The 14,030-nt window shown below is 43.3% G+C and overlaps 1 protein-coding gene and 1 long non-coding RNA gene across 25 annotated transcripts in view; one reads left to right on the forward strand and one right to left on the reverse strand.

Moving 5' to 3' along the window:
• The window catches only part of LOC122682833, a 60,256-nt gene extending 56,326 nt beyond the window's left edge, over window positions 1–3,930 (reverse strand). For 14 of the 22 annotated variants that reach the window (XR_006337549.1, XR_006337550.1, XR_006337547.1 and 11 more), the window contains exon 1: window positions 3,543–3,918. This is a non-coding gene — a long non-coding RNA (uncharacterized LOC122682833). Of the gene's footprint in view, window positions 1–3,542 lie in introns of all 22 variants that reach the window. The other 8 variants (XR_006337538.1, XR_006337539.1, XR_006337544.1 and 5 more) reach the window with 4 other exon arrangements.
• SETD2 (SET domain containing 2, histone lysine methyltransferase) overlaps window positions 3,915–14,030 on the forward strand; it is a 75,720-nt gene continuing 65,604 nt past the window's right edge. For all 3 annotated transcript variants that reach the window (XM_043886041.1, XM_043886042.1, XM_043886043.1), the window contains exon 1: window positions 3,915–4,262. In XM_043886041.1, coding sequence (XP_043741976.1) covers window positions 4,189–4,262 — 74 coding nt within the window. In that variant the 5' untranslated portion in view covers window positions 3,915–4,188. The remainder of the gene's footprint in view (window positions 4,263–14,030) is intronic.

Below are 14,030 nucleotides of genomic sequence, written 5' to 3' on the forward strand. Positions count from 1 at the left end.
TCCTCTATTTAAAAGTACACTGGACTAGAAAAAAAACTGATGATACTATCATTAACATTGAGGAATAGATTCAAGGTAATAGATAAATAATCAAGGAAAGTAATTAGGTGTCTTACAAAATGCTGTGATCTTTATAAACCTTGTATTGGCAAGTCTCAACTTTCAAACATTTGATCTTGATATAACCCAGTCTTATATATCATTCACGTATACTCCCAAACTGCCTCTCTGATATTAAATTCAACCTTTTATATACCAGCGGACCATTATTAACCACAGGCTATGGCCATTAAGAATGGGCCTAATTTTGCCAATGTGAAGATATGTGTGGGAGCACATGGGTAGAGACAGGCTTTCCCACATTGCCCTGGCTCACACTGCCCACACTGGATTTGTTGTCACTGCCAACCTTGTCCCCTCCTGGCAAAGACAGGCACTCTGGGGAGCCGTAGGACTGAAGGCCTAGTTCTTGTATGTCCTTCCCAAGTCGGCATTTCTCGAGGAACAGTCTTTTGAGAATCCTCAGGTCGGGGTAGGATTTGTTGAAGGTAGAATGGGATGGGAGGAGGTGAGGTTAAGTAGGTAGGGGCAGCTTCCTCACTCAGCTCCAGCTGTCACTTTGAGGGGGAAACAACCTTTTCTCTCTTTCCTGGAGCCTCAGCCAGGTTCTCATTTGCAGCAGCAGAGCTGTGGCCTGGCACACTGAAAAGAGGAACCACCAGTGGTGCCTCAGAATCGCTGGCTGTCTTGACCTTATTGCTTCCGTGTTGTACCAATCCCAAGAACCGCCCTGTCAACGCATTACTTCCAAAACTATGTTTACACATAGTAGTTCTGAAAATGTGCTCAAGCAATCAACTGGTACTCTCTCCACCTTAAAAACTTATTTTTCTTTTCCCATCCAGGTACCAAGAGTATAACTGGGGGCAATGTCTGATCTTTGGCCTTCCACCTCCCCTAAGGCAAGAAATGCCTGAGTCAACTTTGTTTCAGGGTCACTACTGGCTTCGTTTGGGTTCCCTGAGATGGGGTGCTCTGGGCCTATAGGCGCAGTGAGGCAGGAACAATTATGAAGGCTTTTATGGAATGCCTCTTAAAATGTTTCATTTTAAGACTTTTGACATTTTTCCTTCAAACTTATTTGTAGAAAGTCTTAAACAAGAAAGCGGGAGATGGTCAGTTATAGACCAAATTATTCCACAGCTTTGATCAAGAGGCCAGGCCTAAGTATCCGTTCTGTGAACGCATTCTCTTTGAATTTAAAATAGTTGTACAGAAAACTCCTAGTACAGTCATAGATGAGGGCATTTAATAGTATTCAATCTTGCCTGTAAAACCTTGGTTCATTTATTTATGCTTGGGGCTTAGTATTTCCCACTGAACCCCACAGCTCAGCATGCTTATTGCTTTGGATTCTAACTAGACTAATGCTATCTTAAGACTAGATACTATAGATATCAACTAGTACCCCCTGCAAGAGAACTATCTACTTTGTTATTTAGGAAACAGGAGACCTGTAACTGACTGCTTTTTTGTCATTTATCTCAGTTTAGGTCTTTGTCACCTCACACTTAACATTATTTCAGCCACCTCCACCTATAATTATAATAGTCCTTTCCGGTCTGTCCAATGTGAAGTGGCTCCCAATAGCCTATGTGGTATCCAAGGCATAGGGCTCCAATTTATTCTTTCAAAGCCTAAAGGATAACTTTACTCAGGGAGAGGCATCGTGCAAGCATGTTTTATACAATTTAGTTTAATAATCACAGCATTGTGCAGTAGATAATACCTCTATTTTACAGATGAGGCACTGCAAGCATGCAAAGTAACCATGCCTCATGTCACATAGCTAGAAAGTGGCAGGGCGGGTATACAATGCCAGGTAGCTCTTAATCATTGCACTCTGGTGAGTAAGTGCTGACATTTATCGAAAGTTTAAAGCTTTACAAACATTTCATTGGATCCTCACAACAGTGACGTCCTGTCCACATTAATGTTCTCATCTTACAATGAGGAAAAGCAGAAAAATTAGGCAGTATTCATAGTTTGTAAAGAAGTGGCCACGGGAGACTTGAACCAAGGGAGTCTGGATATGCCGAAAAGCCAACAAAAAACCCAAAATAATCCTCAAGTGAGAAACAATGATGATAAAGCACTAATAGACACTGACAACATATAAATATGTGTGTTTGTTTACACACATATAGGATATTAAAAAGAGCTAGTAAAGGCTTTATACTCTCATATACTTTGGTTGCTAAAACGGAATACCATAGACTGGGTAGCTATAAACTATAGAAACTCGTTTCTCAAACAGTTTTGGAGGTTGAAAGTTGGAGACTGAGGTGCCAGTATGACAGTTCTGACAAGGGTTGCCTTCTGGGTTGCAGACTGAGTTTTCTCCTTATATCCTCAGAACAAACCGGAGAGAGCTCAACTGGCTTTTGAGTGAAGTTAAAGTTGCTCAGCCTGTCTGACTCTTTGCCACCCCATGGACTGTAGCCCACCAGATTCCTCTGTCCATGGGATTCTCCAGGCAAGAATACTGGAGTGGGTTGCCATTCCCTTCTCCAGAAGATCTTCCAGACCCAGGGACTGAACCCAGACCTCCCTCACTGCAGGCAGATTCTTTACCATCTGAGCCACCACGGAAGCCCATGAGCAATGGGCTCATGAAGAAACAGGCAAAAGACAGAAACTCTGCAAGGCTATAGCAAAAAATCTGTGTGTGCTCAGTCACTCAGTTGTGTCTGACTCTTTGCCGCCCTACAGACTGTAGCCTGCCAGGCTCCTTTGTCCATGGGATTCTCTAAGCAAGGATACTGGAGTGGGTTGCTATTTCCTTCTCTAAAAGGGTTTTTTATAAGGGCACTAATTTCATTCATGCAGGCTCCACAGTCCAGTCCTAAACACCTTCCAAAAGCCCCACCTTCTAATACCATTATCTTGGGGGATAGAATTTCACATATAAATTTAGGGGATGGAGGACACATTCAGTCCGTAACACATACCTCCAACCAGATGCTTGCTAGTAAAATCCGATTCAAAATTACAGTGGGAAAAATCAAACTACAAAAAAATCTGATCTTATGAAACCCTCCCCACCCCCTTAGCCTTTAGCTAATGGCTTTATGCGCTCTTTATCCTTCCAAAAATAAAACCCACAGGCCTTTCAAGTTATCCTACTTAATCTTACTACGTCATTTGGGTAGGAAAGCGATTCATAACCTTTTCTTAAAGGACATTTCCTCCAAGGCCTTGAGAACCACGCAGAACACGGGAGCCACCGCTCCCAGATGTTGGGGTGGCGGGTGGAGATGGTCGGACGCAGCGGGGCGGTGGGCGGACTGGGCCCAGCCGACTCGGCGGGGGCGGGAAGGAGGAAGAGGCGTCCCCAGAGCTCGGCTTTAGCGCGAATCCCCGGCCTAGCTCTACTTCCGTGCTTGCCGACGGGACGAGATGAAGAGGCGAGAGGGAGAGAAAGCGAAGAGGAATAAAGGAGAGAGGGGCGAGAGGCTAGGGAGAAGAGGCGCCCGCCTTACCTCAGAGCCCGCAAGCCCAGGGGAGGGGCCCTCGGCGCCGCTGAGGACTCCGGCGCTCCGGGAGGGCAGGTCTTCGAGGGCGGCGGGGCAGGAAGGCTCGTAGTGTCAGGGCGGGTTCGGGCTTTTCGCCCGCAAACAACCCTGAGGCGTGCCGTGTCACACCTCAGCGCCCCAGCCGCCTGAGCGAGCCTGAGGGAGGGGTCGCGGCGCAGCAGCTTTCGGCCCCGAGCTGGGCCAACAGCGCTAGGGCCCGGGGCTTACCGTTCCGGGAAGTCGCAGGCGAAGTCGGGCCGGGTCGGCGGGTTTCGCACCGCTGCCCCCCGGCGCCGCTCCTCTCAGAGGAGTACCGGCAGCTGCCTGCTCGCCGACTGGCGGCGGAGGCGCGGCGGGCGCGTGTCTCTTTAAGGGGCCGGGCCTGTGCAGCTAAGGGGCGGGCGGGGTAAGCGTCGCTCCCCGTGTGAGTGTGTAGGGGAGAGAGCGGCGGGCGGGCGCCGGAGGGAGGGAGCGAGCGGGCCAGCGACGCGGGCCGCCCCTGCCGCCGCCGCCGCCGCCGCCGCGGTCGGACCAGCGGCCTCCTCCCCTCCCCTCCCTCGCGTCGCCCCTGCCGCGGGGAGGGGGCTCGTGTCGCGGTCTCCAGCGGCTCCCTATGAAGCAGCAGCTGCCGCCGCAGCCGCCTCCAAAGATGGGGGATTTCTACGACCCCGAGCACCCGACCCCTGAGTAAGTATCAGCTCCGCGGCCTCCCGCTGCCCTCGGCCGTCTCAGCCCGAGCTGAGGGCGGCGCGTCCTGGCGGATGGCGCGGGGAGTAACGGGCCCGCGGTGAACTCGCGCGGGCGGCGTCCAGAGCGGGCCCGCGCCGCCGCCACGGGCCCCTTGTCCGGGCCGCCGCGGGCCGGTGGTTGGGCCCGGCGTTGGCGCCGCTGCTCGCGTCGCCGCGGCGGTTGGGCCGGGCCGGTGGGGGAGGGGCGGCGGCGCCGCCGCCGCCGCGTCTGTACCGATCCGGCCCGCCCGAGGATCGGCGGTCTCCTCCGGATCCTCGTGGCCCACTTGGTCAGCGCTGCCTACGAAAGGGACCGAGTCGGAGGAGCAGCCGGTGTCAGACTCGGCAAGGCGGCACCGGCAAGACTAGGCCGCGAATCCCCGGGCTCGGGTGGAAGCCCGGCCCGTCGCCCGGCCTCCCGGCGACGGCGGCTCTGACCGGAAGGGCCTACGTGCGTCGTTCGGCCCAGGGCGGCCGAGGGGCCCGCGCTGCACTCTTGGTTTTGATTTTTTTTTTCTTCCCCCCTTTTCTCCTGGAACTTGATCCTGGCCTGGTAGTGCTTCCGGCTTCACATTCTGCACCTTTGGCACTTCGGTTTTGTAATGGTGGCGAGGTTTGAGTGGCCCCAATGTGGAGGTGACACCGGGTTGTTTTTCCGCCCGAAAATGAAAGCCTCCGGAGGGGTATACATTCTCTACCAGATTATGAAATTTGCACACTTTCGGACACTCAACTTCCTCGGTAACAGCAACCTCTTGCCGTGAATAGATGACTTTCTACTCCTTGTGAAGACTTTGTTAAGAAGCAAGAATCGCTGGAGGATTCTCTAAACAAGACAGTGGTCTTGAAAACCGAAATATCTAGAAACCAATAGTGTATTTTAAGCCTGGGACATTTTTACCTTGCTGTTGAGGGCCGTATCAGCTACTGTATCTGGTTTCTTAAGAGAGCTTCCACTCCAGAGCCTGGATTCATTTCTTTCCCTGCGTCCTCCCAAGACTATTGTTTTGAAAAGTTATCCTTAAACTGCATTTGCTGGTGTTGGCTCAAGTCTAGACCTACGAATGTATGGCATATTTCAAACCTAAACAGTTGATAGAGATATCAAATGAAATTCACTTTTATGACCAGGATGATTCCAAGATATTTGCTCTTTTGACACATTTCAGCTTAGTTCTGCTATGACTCTTTACAGGCTCTTGGTTTGAGACTTGGAAGACCTCACAAAAAGGAAAATTCTGTATCATGATCCAGTAACTGCTCATTGAGCACTTGTCCGGTCCAAAATAACATGCTAGCTCCTGAATGGTCTTGAGTGCTTGCTTTTCAGTTCCTTTTACCAGGTTGTTTGGTGAAGTACAGAAGCCTTAAGGATCATATTCTTAAACTTCTTGAAGGAAAATACAGCTTTTCATATTGTATGGAATAATGGACTCAAGTGCATCTTTGATGGACATGCATGTGGGGAGGAATCAGGAATGTTATATTTTTTTATATAAGGTCTTGGAGTTTTTTTATTTTTATTGCTTTTCTATCTGTCCTGCTTCCTAACAGTGGAGATTTCTAATTTCCCTAGTGACTAAATGCTAAAATATATGTGTGTGTATGTGTATTAACCTACAAGGAGTATGTAGAGAATTATAAAATGTTTTATTTTGTAATACTGTAAGAACTGGGAGGGGTCTTGGTAGGAAGCATCCTGAATGATATCACCTGCTTTAACAGATGCAAGAAACAACTGAACAACAACAAGTGACAACAAATCCTATGAAGTAGTTTGTATAAGCTAGTTAGGTTGTGTGACCCCAGAGACCGAAAAGCGGTATCGTGGTTAAAGAACTTGGATTTCAGAGCCAGGCATACCTGGGTTTGAACATTCGTTGAACCTTGAACAAGTGACTTCATCTCTCTAAGTTTGAGTTTTTCTTATCTTTGAAATAGGTGTTGTAATGGAAGCAACCTCATAGGACTTTTGGGAGAATCAAATGAGAATAATATATGAAAAGCACTTGACACAGAGTGTGACACATGTAAGTGCTTCTAGCTGGGGTCATCAAGGAACGCTGAAGAGGTAGGATGTTAAGCATGAAAAGATTAGGTGGGCCAGAGAGGTGGTGCCATGACTGGGCGGGGAGGAATGACCAAGTGCCCTTTTCAGACTGTAGATAGTTTGAAATATTTCCGAGACACATGAAGAAATGAATCATGAAACTTAAATTCAGTTTGATTGCAGTAACAGTTGGAACCTGATGTTCTGTGTTTGTCTCCTACCAACTATTTAATCAGACACAGCTGTAAGACCTAGCTTTTCCTCAAGTATCTAGGATTATGTTTCAGGTGAAAGGGACTATAATCACCTGAGTATCTGTGCGTTAGGTGTCTGGTGTTGAGGGCGTTAGGGCCAGGTGTTGAGGACACTGCAAATTAAATCCAGTTGTAGTCTTCAAGGAGTTCTTCTAATGAGAGACACAGGCAACTCCTTTACAGAGATTGCTGTCCTTTGATTGTATGCATATTTACTTTGTGCCAAACATAGGCATGCTGGGGTGAGCAATGTACAAAACAATTTTGGTTGTGTTAGCACCCTTCCTAGTGAGGGGTAATAATACATAATATAGAATGTTAAAAGGTTATTACTTTGGAAAATGGAGCACAATAAGGGGGACAGAATTTCTGGGGTAGATGTTGAAATGTAAAATGAGGTGCATTGGGTGAACCTTCTTGAGAGTGATGTTTAGGCAGACTAAAGAGGGAGGAAGCTAGCCCTGTTACTATCTGGGGAGAAAGCTTCCAAGTAGAGGCAATAGTTTGTTCCAAGGCACTGAGGCAGACCTAGAGAGTTCTGCTCAGTATGGCTAGAATGGAATGAACAAAAAGGTAATAGTATTAATACATTATGTTAGGGTGGGGTACAGATTTCACAGGGCTTTGTAGAGTGTTTATAAGTATTTTGCCTGGAGTTTTCAACCAAGGAGTGACACGGTCTGCTTTCAGCTTCCGAATGATCTCTAAAGTTGGCAGAGAGGAACAAACAGTAGAAGCAGGGAGATACATATAAGGAAGCTGGAAATTGAGGAGAGAGATGCTCATGACTTCTATCAAGGTAACAGGAGATAGTGAAAAATGGTTGAATTCTGGATATGTTTTGAAGATCATCCCAATGTGAATTGTTGATAGAGCAGATGTGGCATGTGAGAGAGGAATCAAGGATGATTCCAAGAGTTTTGGTCTGAGCAGTGAGAAAGATAGGGTTGCCATCAACCAGAATAGGGGTGACTGTGAGAAGAGCACGTTTGGGGAATAGATGGGTTCAGTTTTAGAAGTGGTAAGTTTGAGATGCCTTTTAGATATCCTGGTTGAATTGACATTCAAGTCTGGAATTTAGGAGAAAGGTCTGGACTAGAGATAAACTTTGTAGTCGGCCACTTAGGTAGTATTCAAAGCCACAAGACTGGATGAGAGCACCAAGGGATCCAGTGTGGAGAGAGAGAAGGACACAAGATTATTGTTGTTGTTGTTCAGTTGCTAAGTTGTGTCTGATTGTTTGCAATGGCATGGACTGCAGCGCGCCAGCCTTCCCTATCCTTTCACAGTCTCCTGGAATTTGCTCCATTTCATGTCCATTGAGTCTGTGATGATCTAACCATCTCATCCTCTGCTGCACTCTTTGCTTTTGCCTTTGGTTTTCCCAGTATCAGGGTTTATTCCAGTGAGTTGGCTGTTCGCATCAGGTGGCCATAGTATTGGAGCTTCAGCATCAGTCTTTCCAATGAATATTCAGGGTTGATTTCATTTCAGATTGACTGGTTTGATCTTGCAGTCCTAGGGACTCTGAAGAGTCTTCTCCAGCGCCACAATTTTAAAGCATCAATTCTTCAGCGCTCAGCCTTTTTTATGGTCCAACTCTCACATCTATATGAATACTGGAAAAACCATAGCTTTAACTATACGTTTTGGAGCCCAAGAAAATCTGTCACTGCTTCTACTTTTTCCCCTTCTATCTGCCATGAAGTGATAGGACTGGATGCCATGATCTTAGTTTTTTGGATGTTGAGTTTCAAGCCAGCTTTTTCAGTCTCCTCTTTCACCCTCAACAAGAGGCTTTTTAGTTCCTCTTCACTTTTTGCAATTAAAGTGGTATCATCTGCATATCTGAGATTGTTGATATTTCTCCAAAACTGCAATCTTGATTCCAGTTTGTGGTTCATCCACCCTGGCATTTCGCATGATGTACTCTGCATATAAGTTAAACAAGCCGGGTGACAATGTACAGACTTGATGTACTCCTTTCCTAAGGAGTCTGCTGTTTGAATCAGTCTGCTGTTCCATGTCCGGTTCTAATTGTTGCTTCTTGACCTGCATACGGGTTTCTCAAGATGCAGATAAGATGGTCTGGTATTCCTGTCTCTTTAAGAATTTTCCATAGTTTGTTGTGATCCACGCAGTCAAAAACTTTAGTGTAGTCAATGAAGCAGATGTTTTTCTGGAATTCCCTTGCTTTCTCTATGATCCAGCAAATGTTGGCAGTTTGTTCTCTGGTTGCTTTTTCTTTTCTGAACCCAGCTTGTACATCTGGGAGTTCTTGGTTCACATATTGCTGTAGCTTAGCCTGAAGGATTTTGAGCATTACCTTACTAGCATGTGAAATGAGCATAATTGTCTGGTGGTTGAACATTTTTTGGCACCGCCCTTCTTTGGGATTGGAATAAAAACTGACCTCTTCCAATTCTGTGGCCACTGCTGAGTTTTCGAAATTTGCTGACATATAGAGTGCAGCACTTTAACTGCATCATCTTTTAGGATTTTTACATAGCTCAGCTGGAATTCCATTACCTCCACTGTCTTTGTAGTAATAATTCTTAAGGCCCTCTTGACTTCACACTCCAGGATGTCTGGCCCTAGTTGAGTGACCACAGCATCATGGTTATCCTAGTCATTAAGACCTTTTTTGTATAGTTCTTCTGTGTATTTTTGCCGCCTCTTCTTACTCTCTTCTGCGTTTGTTAGGTCCCTACCATTTATGTCCTTTATCATGCCCATTCTTGCATGAAATGTTCACTTGACATCTCCAAATTTTCTTGATCTCTAGTCTTTCCCATTCTGTTGTTTTCCTTTATGTCTTTGCGTTGTTCATTGAAGAAGGTCTTTTTTTCTCTTCTTGCTATTCTCTGCAACTCTGCATTCAGTTGGATATATCTTTCCCTTTCCCCTTTGCTTTTTGCTTCTCTTCTTTCCTCAGCTGTTTGTAAAACCTCCTCAGACAACTACTTTGCCTTCTTGAATTTCTTTTTCTTAACTGCAATGCTAAGAGGATTGATACAGAGGGCAGTGTTAATATGGATGGCATCCATAAACTTAGGGGAAAATTACGTCCTCACTAACCTCTTAACTAGAAGTTAGCATTTCTTTTAATTACTAATGTAAACAGAAAACTATAGTAGTATTAACTCATGATTAGCCTGTAATACAGTACCTGTGATTTTACTGCTAGTACAAATCACAGATTTTATATATTTTAATTATTGTAGATACCTCATTATCTGTGTTCATCATTACATAGAAATTTCAGTAGATTGGAGATCCACCACTAGATTGTTGAGAAGCATATATACTACTGTATCATACATTTGGGGTTTTTGTCCCAAAGGTAATTGGTCTCCTTTGTTTATTTCATATATTTAAAAATACTAAGCTGAAAAGGAATTTGCAGGCTTTCACCTGACTCCAGAATGGTCCAAGGCACAAAACATGTTAAACCATTGGACTCTATCCTAGCTCCTGGTTTAGAATCTCACCTCTTTTACTTAATAGCTGTGTGAACCCGGGCAAATTTTGTAATGCCTTGGTGTCCTTGTAGGTAAAGTAAGAATCATAACAGTATTTTCTGCAGAGGGTTTTACGAGGATTTAGGAAATAGGACAGTGTTAAGTTTTTTTGAAAACTTTGCTTATTTTTAATTGGAGCATGATTGCTTTAAACTTTTATTAGTATTGGCTAAAAAGATGCAGCTAGAAAGAACAGTACTTTATAAGGCACTGAGATATGAAAAGCATGGTGAATTTGGCAAAAATAAAGTTTATTAGCTGGCAAAAATACTTTAGCATGTTCAAATTAAATATAAAGCAGTGGGGTTAGTCATGTTCTTACAACATTCTCATAATTCACCTAAGTTACGGTGGGGTTAGAGATGCCATAGGAAGCCAACTGAAAGAATCCACATAGAGTCTGGACCTTTAGGAGCTTTGCAGCCAGTCCATAATTCAGTTTTTGTTATTTTAAAAGAGAAAAATAGTTTTATAGTGATTAAGGTATGTTCTTCAGGCCAAGGTATAGTCTTTGGGCTACTGAGGTACACGGGAGGCCAAACTGCTACTCGAAGGGTTTCCTTGTGATCACAGTAAGCCTGATGGAACTATTCTTTTGCTTAGGATAGAGTGTGTGTGTGTGTGCTCAGTCGTGTCTGACTCTTTGCAACCCTATGGACTGTCCATGGAATTATTCAGGCAAGAATACTGGAGTGGGTTGCCATTTCCTACTACAGGGGATCTTCCAAACCTAGGGATCAAACCCATGGTTCCTGCACTGGCATACAGATTCTTTACCACTGAGCCACCTGGGAAGCTCAGAATAGAGTATATCTCTCCAGATTTCATGTCCCTCTTTTTGCTCTTGCTTCATCTAGATTTCCAGCCAACGAGTCTTCCTACTGACAGATTATGTCTCTAAAAGGGTATCGAGTAACTGTTGTTGAGCAGTTACTGTGTTTCCCTAAGAAATGTTCAAACTGTCAAGACATACCTATCAATTGACCCTTTCTAGTTTTGTTTTTTTTCCCTTTCTAGTTTTAGTGGAACTTTGGTGTTTCAAATCTTTTCTGCCACCTTTCACTGTAGTGACTAATTGATTTAATCTATAAGAGCCGACTCATTGGAGAAGACCCTGATGCTGGGAAAGATTGCAGGCAAGATGATAAGAGGGTGGCAGAGGATGAGATGGTTAGATAGCATCACTGATACAGTGGACATGAGTTTGAGCAAACTCTGGGAGATGGTGAAGGACAGGGAAGCCTGGTGTGCTGCAGTCAGTCAGAAAGAGTTGGACATGACTTAGCGACTGAAGAACAAATTCTCCTTTAAATTGTAATGCATTGTGATTTACTCTTTAACAGATATGATAATAATTTTTCTTAACCCTTAGAGATGTTTAGTGTTGTTCTGTGAGCATTGTCAGTTTCTGCAGAGAAGCGAGAATAGTCATATGCTAGAATAAAAAGTTGACCTGCTTCATAATTTGTTAATTCTTGTGAGATACTGTAGAGTATCTTATTTTGTAATGTGTGTACTGAGGGCTATTGTAAGCCCCTGAGAGACGATTCATATTAGAAACTGAAACATTTACACCTATAGTCACTGAAATTCAGGCTTAGAATTCTTTCTTTCCCTTTCTAAGAGAGATCTGCTCTCTAGGGAGAAAGAATCTTTTATTTGGGGGGGAAAAAAATTCGAACTTTCGGAAGTTTTAAGACTAGCATAGTGAACTCCCATATTTTCATCTGGATTGACCAGTTGTTGAAATTTTGCCACATTTGCTTTATCTTTCTTTATAAAAATGTATATACCTGTGTTTATTTGTTTTTAATCTATTTTTAATTGAAGGGTAGTTGCTTTACAGAATTTTGTTGTTTTCTGTCAAACCCTGTGTTTGTTTATTTTGGGTTAAACCATTTGAGAGTAAGGTGAGGGCATCATGACCCTTTACCCCTACCTAGTTCTTAGTATAACCTGAGAACAAGAATGCTCTTAGATATAACCAACATGCAGTGATCAAATTCAGGCAATTTAACATTTATAATAATACACTTGATATATAGTTCATATTTAAAGTGTGCCAGTAACTTCAATAGTGTCCTCTTTTTTCGGCCTGGGGTTACATACTGCATTTAATTGTCATTTTTTAAAAATCTCTGAAGATAGGGCTTTAAATTCAAGGTACTTTACTGCTATTACCTCTTTATACTAAACATAAATATCTTGAAAACAGTAACAATGTCTGGTATTGGTTTGAAATGTTTTCATTTTTTCTTTTTATTTATTTATTTAGGCTGCGCCTGGAGGCATGCGGGCAGGATCTTAGTTCCCCTAGCATCAGGGTCTTAACCACTGGACCACCAGGAAAGTCCAGAAATGGTTTCTTTCTTAATTACTAGAACAATAAATGCTTATTGCAGAAGGGCAATATACTTAATGTACTTAACAGAGGAAAAAGTAAAAATCTACCTTTAGCATCTCTTCTTGGCTCCATCTCTTCAAATCCAGCTCATCCTAGAGGTAACCACTACTCACAGTTCAGTGTATACCTTTCCAGATCTTTTTGTCTACTATACATACTGCATCATCTGCCTGCTTGCATTTGTGTGTAAGATGTGCTTATTTCTTCAATAGGGAATACTCTATATTGTGAATGTACCATATTAAGTTACTTTATTTTATATCATGTTAAGTAGTTTAAAAGCCTTAGGACATGAGCTGCTGGAAAGTGTCTCCTTCCAAATGTTTTCCCACAGGGTAAGTTTATCTGGTAATTTATGATTGTGTTTTCGTGATTCTGTTTAGAGTTTGATTCCTACACTTCTCTCTTTCCTTTTCTTTTTTAAAATTCTATTTTATTGTCCATATTTATTTCTGTTTGTCTTGTCTGGTGTTGATGGATTAAAATAGCTTTTATTCCTGCCCTACTTTGATTAGTTGGTTTTCTCAACTCAAGGTATTTAAGAGCAGTCTCTTGAAAATGGTTAATTTGAAGCTTGCCAACAACCTAGTCAACTGAAGATTCAATAGGTTTATTTTTTTCCATAATGGGATTTATATTCATGAAAGTGTACTTTCATGAATTCAAATGAGAGACAATTATTTTGTGTAATTTTTGGTTATTGTACGCTAATCGGGTGTTGTATTTGAGTCCCTCAGCTTTGAAATTTCATGTATAACTCTTTGGTAGGTTTTTTGTTTTTGTTTTTGTTTTTAATTAAGCTTAATGATTATTTCAGTGTCTTTTCCATCTGAGCAAATACTTTGGTCATTTAGATGGAGGTTTAGAGTTTGTCTAAGGTTCTTAAGGTGTTTTTATTTTAGAATGCCTTTTCTGTCCCATGATAACATCTCACTAATGAAAATATCCTTAGGATGGTGTGGGTAGTGACAGGGATTTGATCCTGCTGTCAGGCTTCTACCAGGTCTGCTTACTGGGAGCACTGCTGTGGGTGTGTAAGAACCTGGAGCAAGTGGTGGTTTCTGATTGTAGTTCTTCCTGCTGCCCACTTCCTGCCAAATGCAGTTAGACTGTCTTTGGGGAGGGCTGTACAGTAATCACCACTATTTGCTTCATGATTACCTCTTTGGAGACTCATGGACTAACTTGTGTTTTGAGTCTTTTGTGTGGTATTTCGCTTCTTGGTGATTAATTGTTAATTACATATGCTCTACATTAGTAGGCAGAAGATGTCATGTTTAAAATTTTTATGAATTTTTGTATGACTGTAAGGTAGGGCTAACGTTTTTCGTAAGTTATATAGATGAATGCAAAAACCCTTTCTTGCGAAGTCCATTTTTCTGATGCTGAACATACAGACTTTCTAAAATTGCCTGGTTAAATGTATATTTCTTCAATTAATTCCTCAATTCTAGTATCTATATCAATTCTAAAACATAAGCTACACTTTTTGTGGTAC

Source organism: Cervus elaphus, chromosome 24, assembly GCF_910594005.1.
Source record: "Cervus elaphus chromosome 24, mCerEla1.1, whole genome shotgun sequence".
Lineage (NCBI taxonomy): Eukaryota > Metazoa > Chordata > Mammalia > Artiodactyla > Cervidae > Cervus > Cervus elaphus.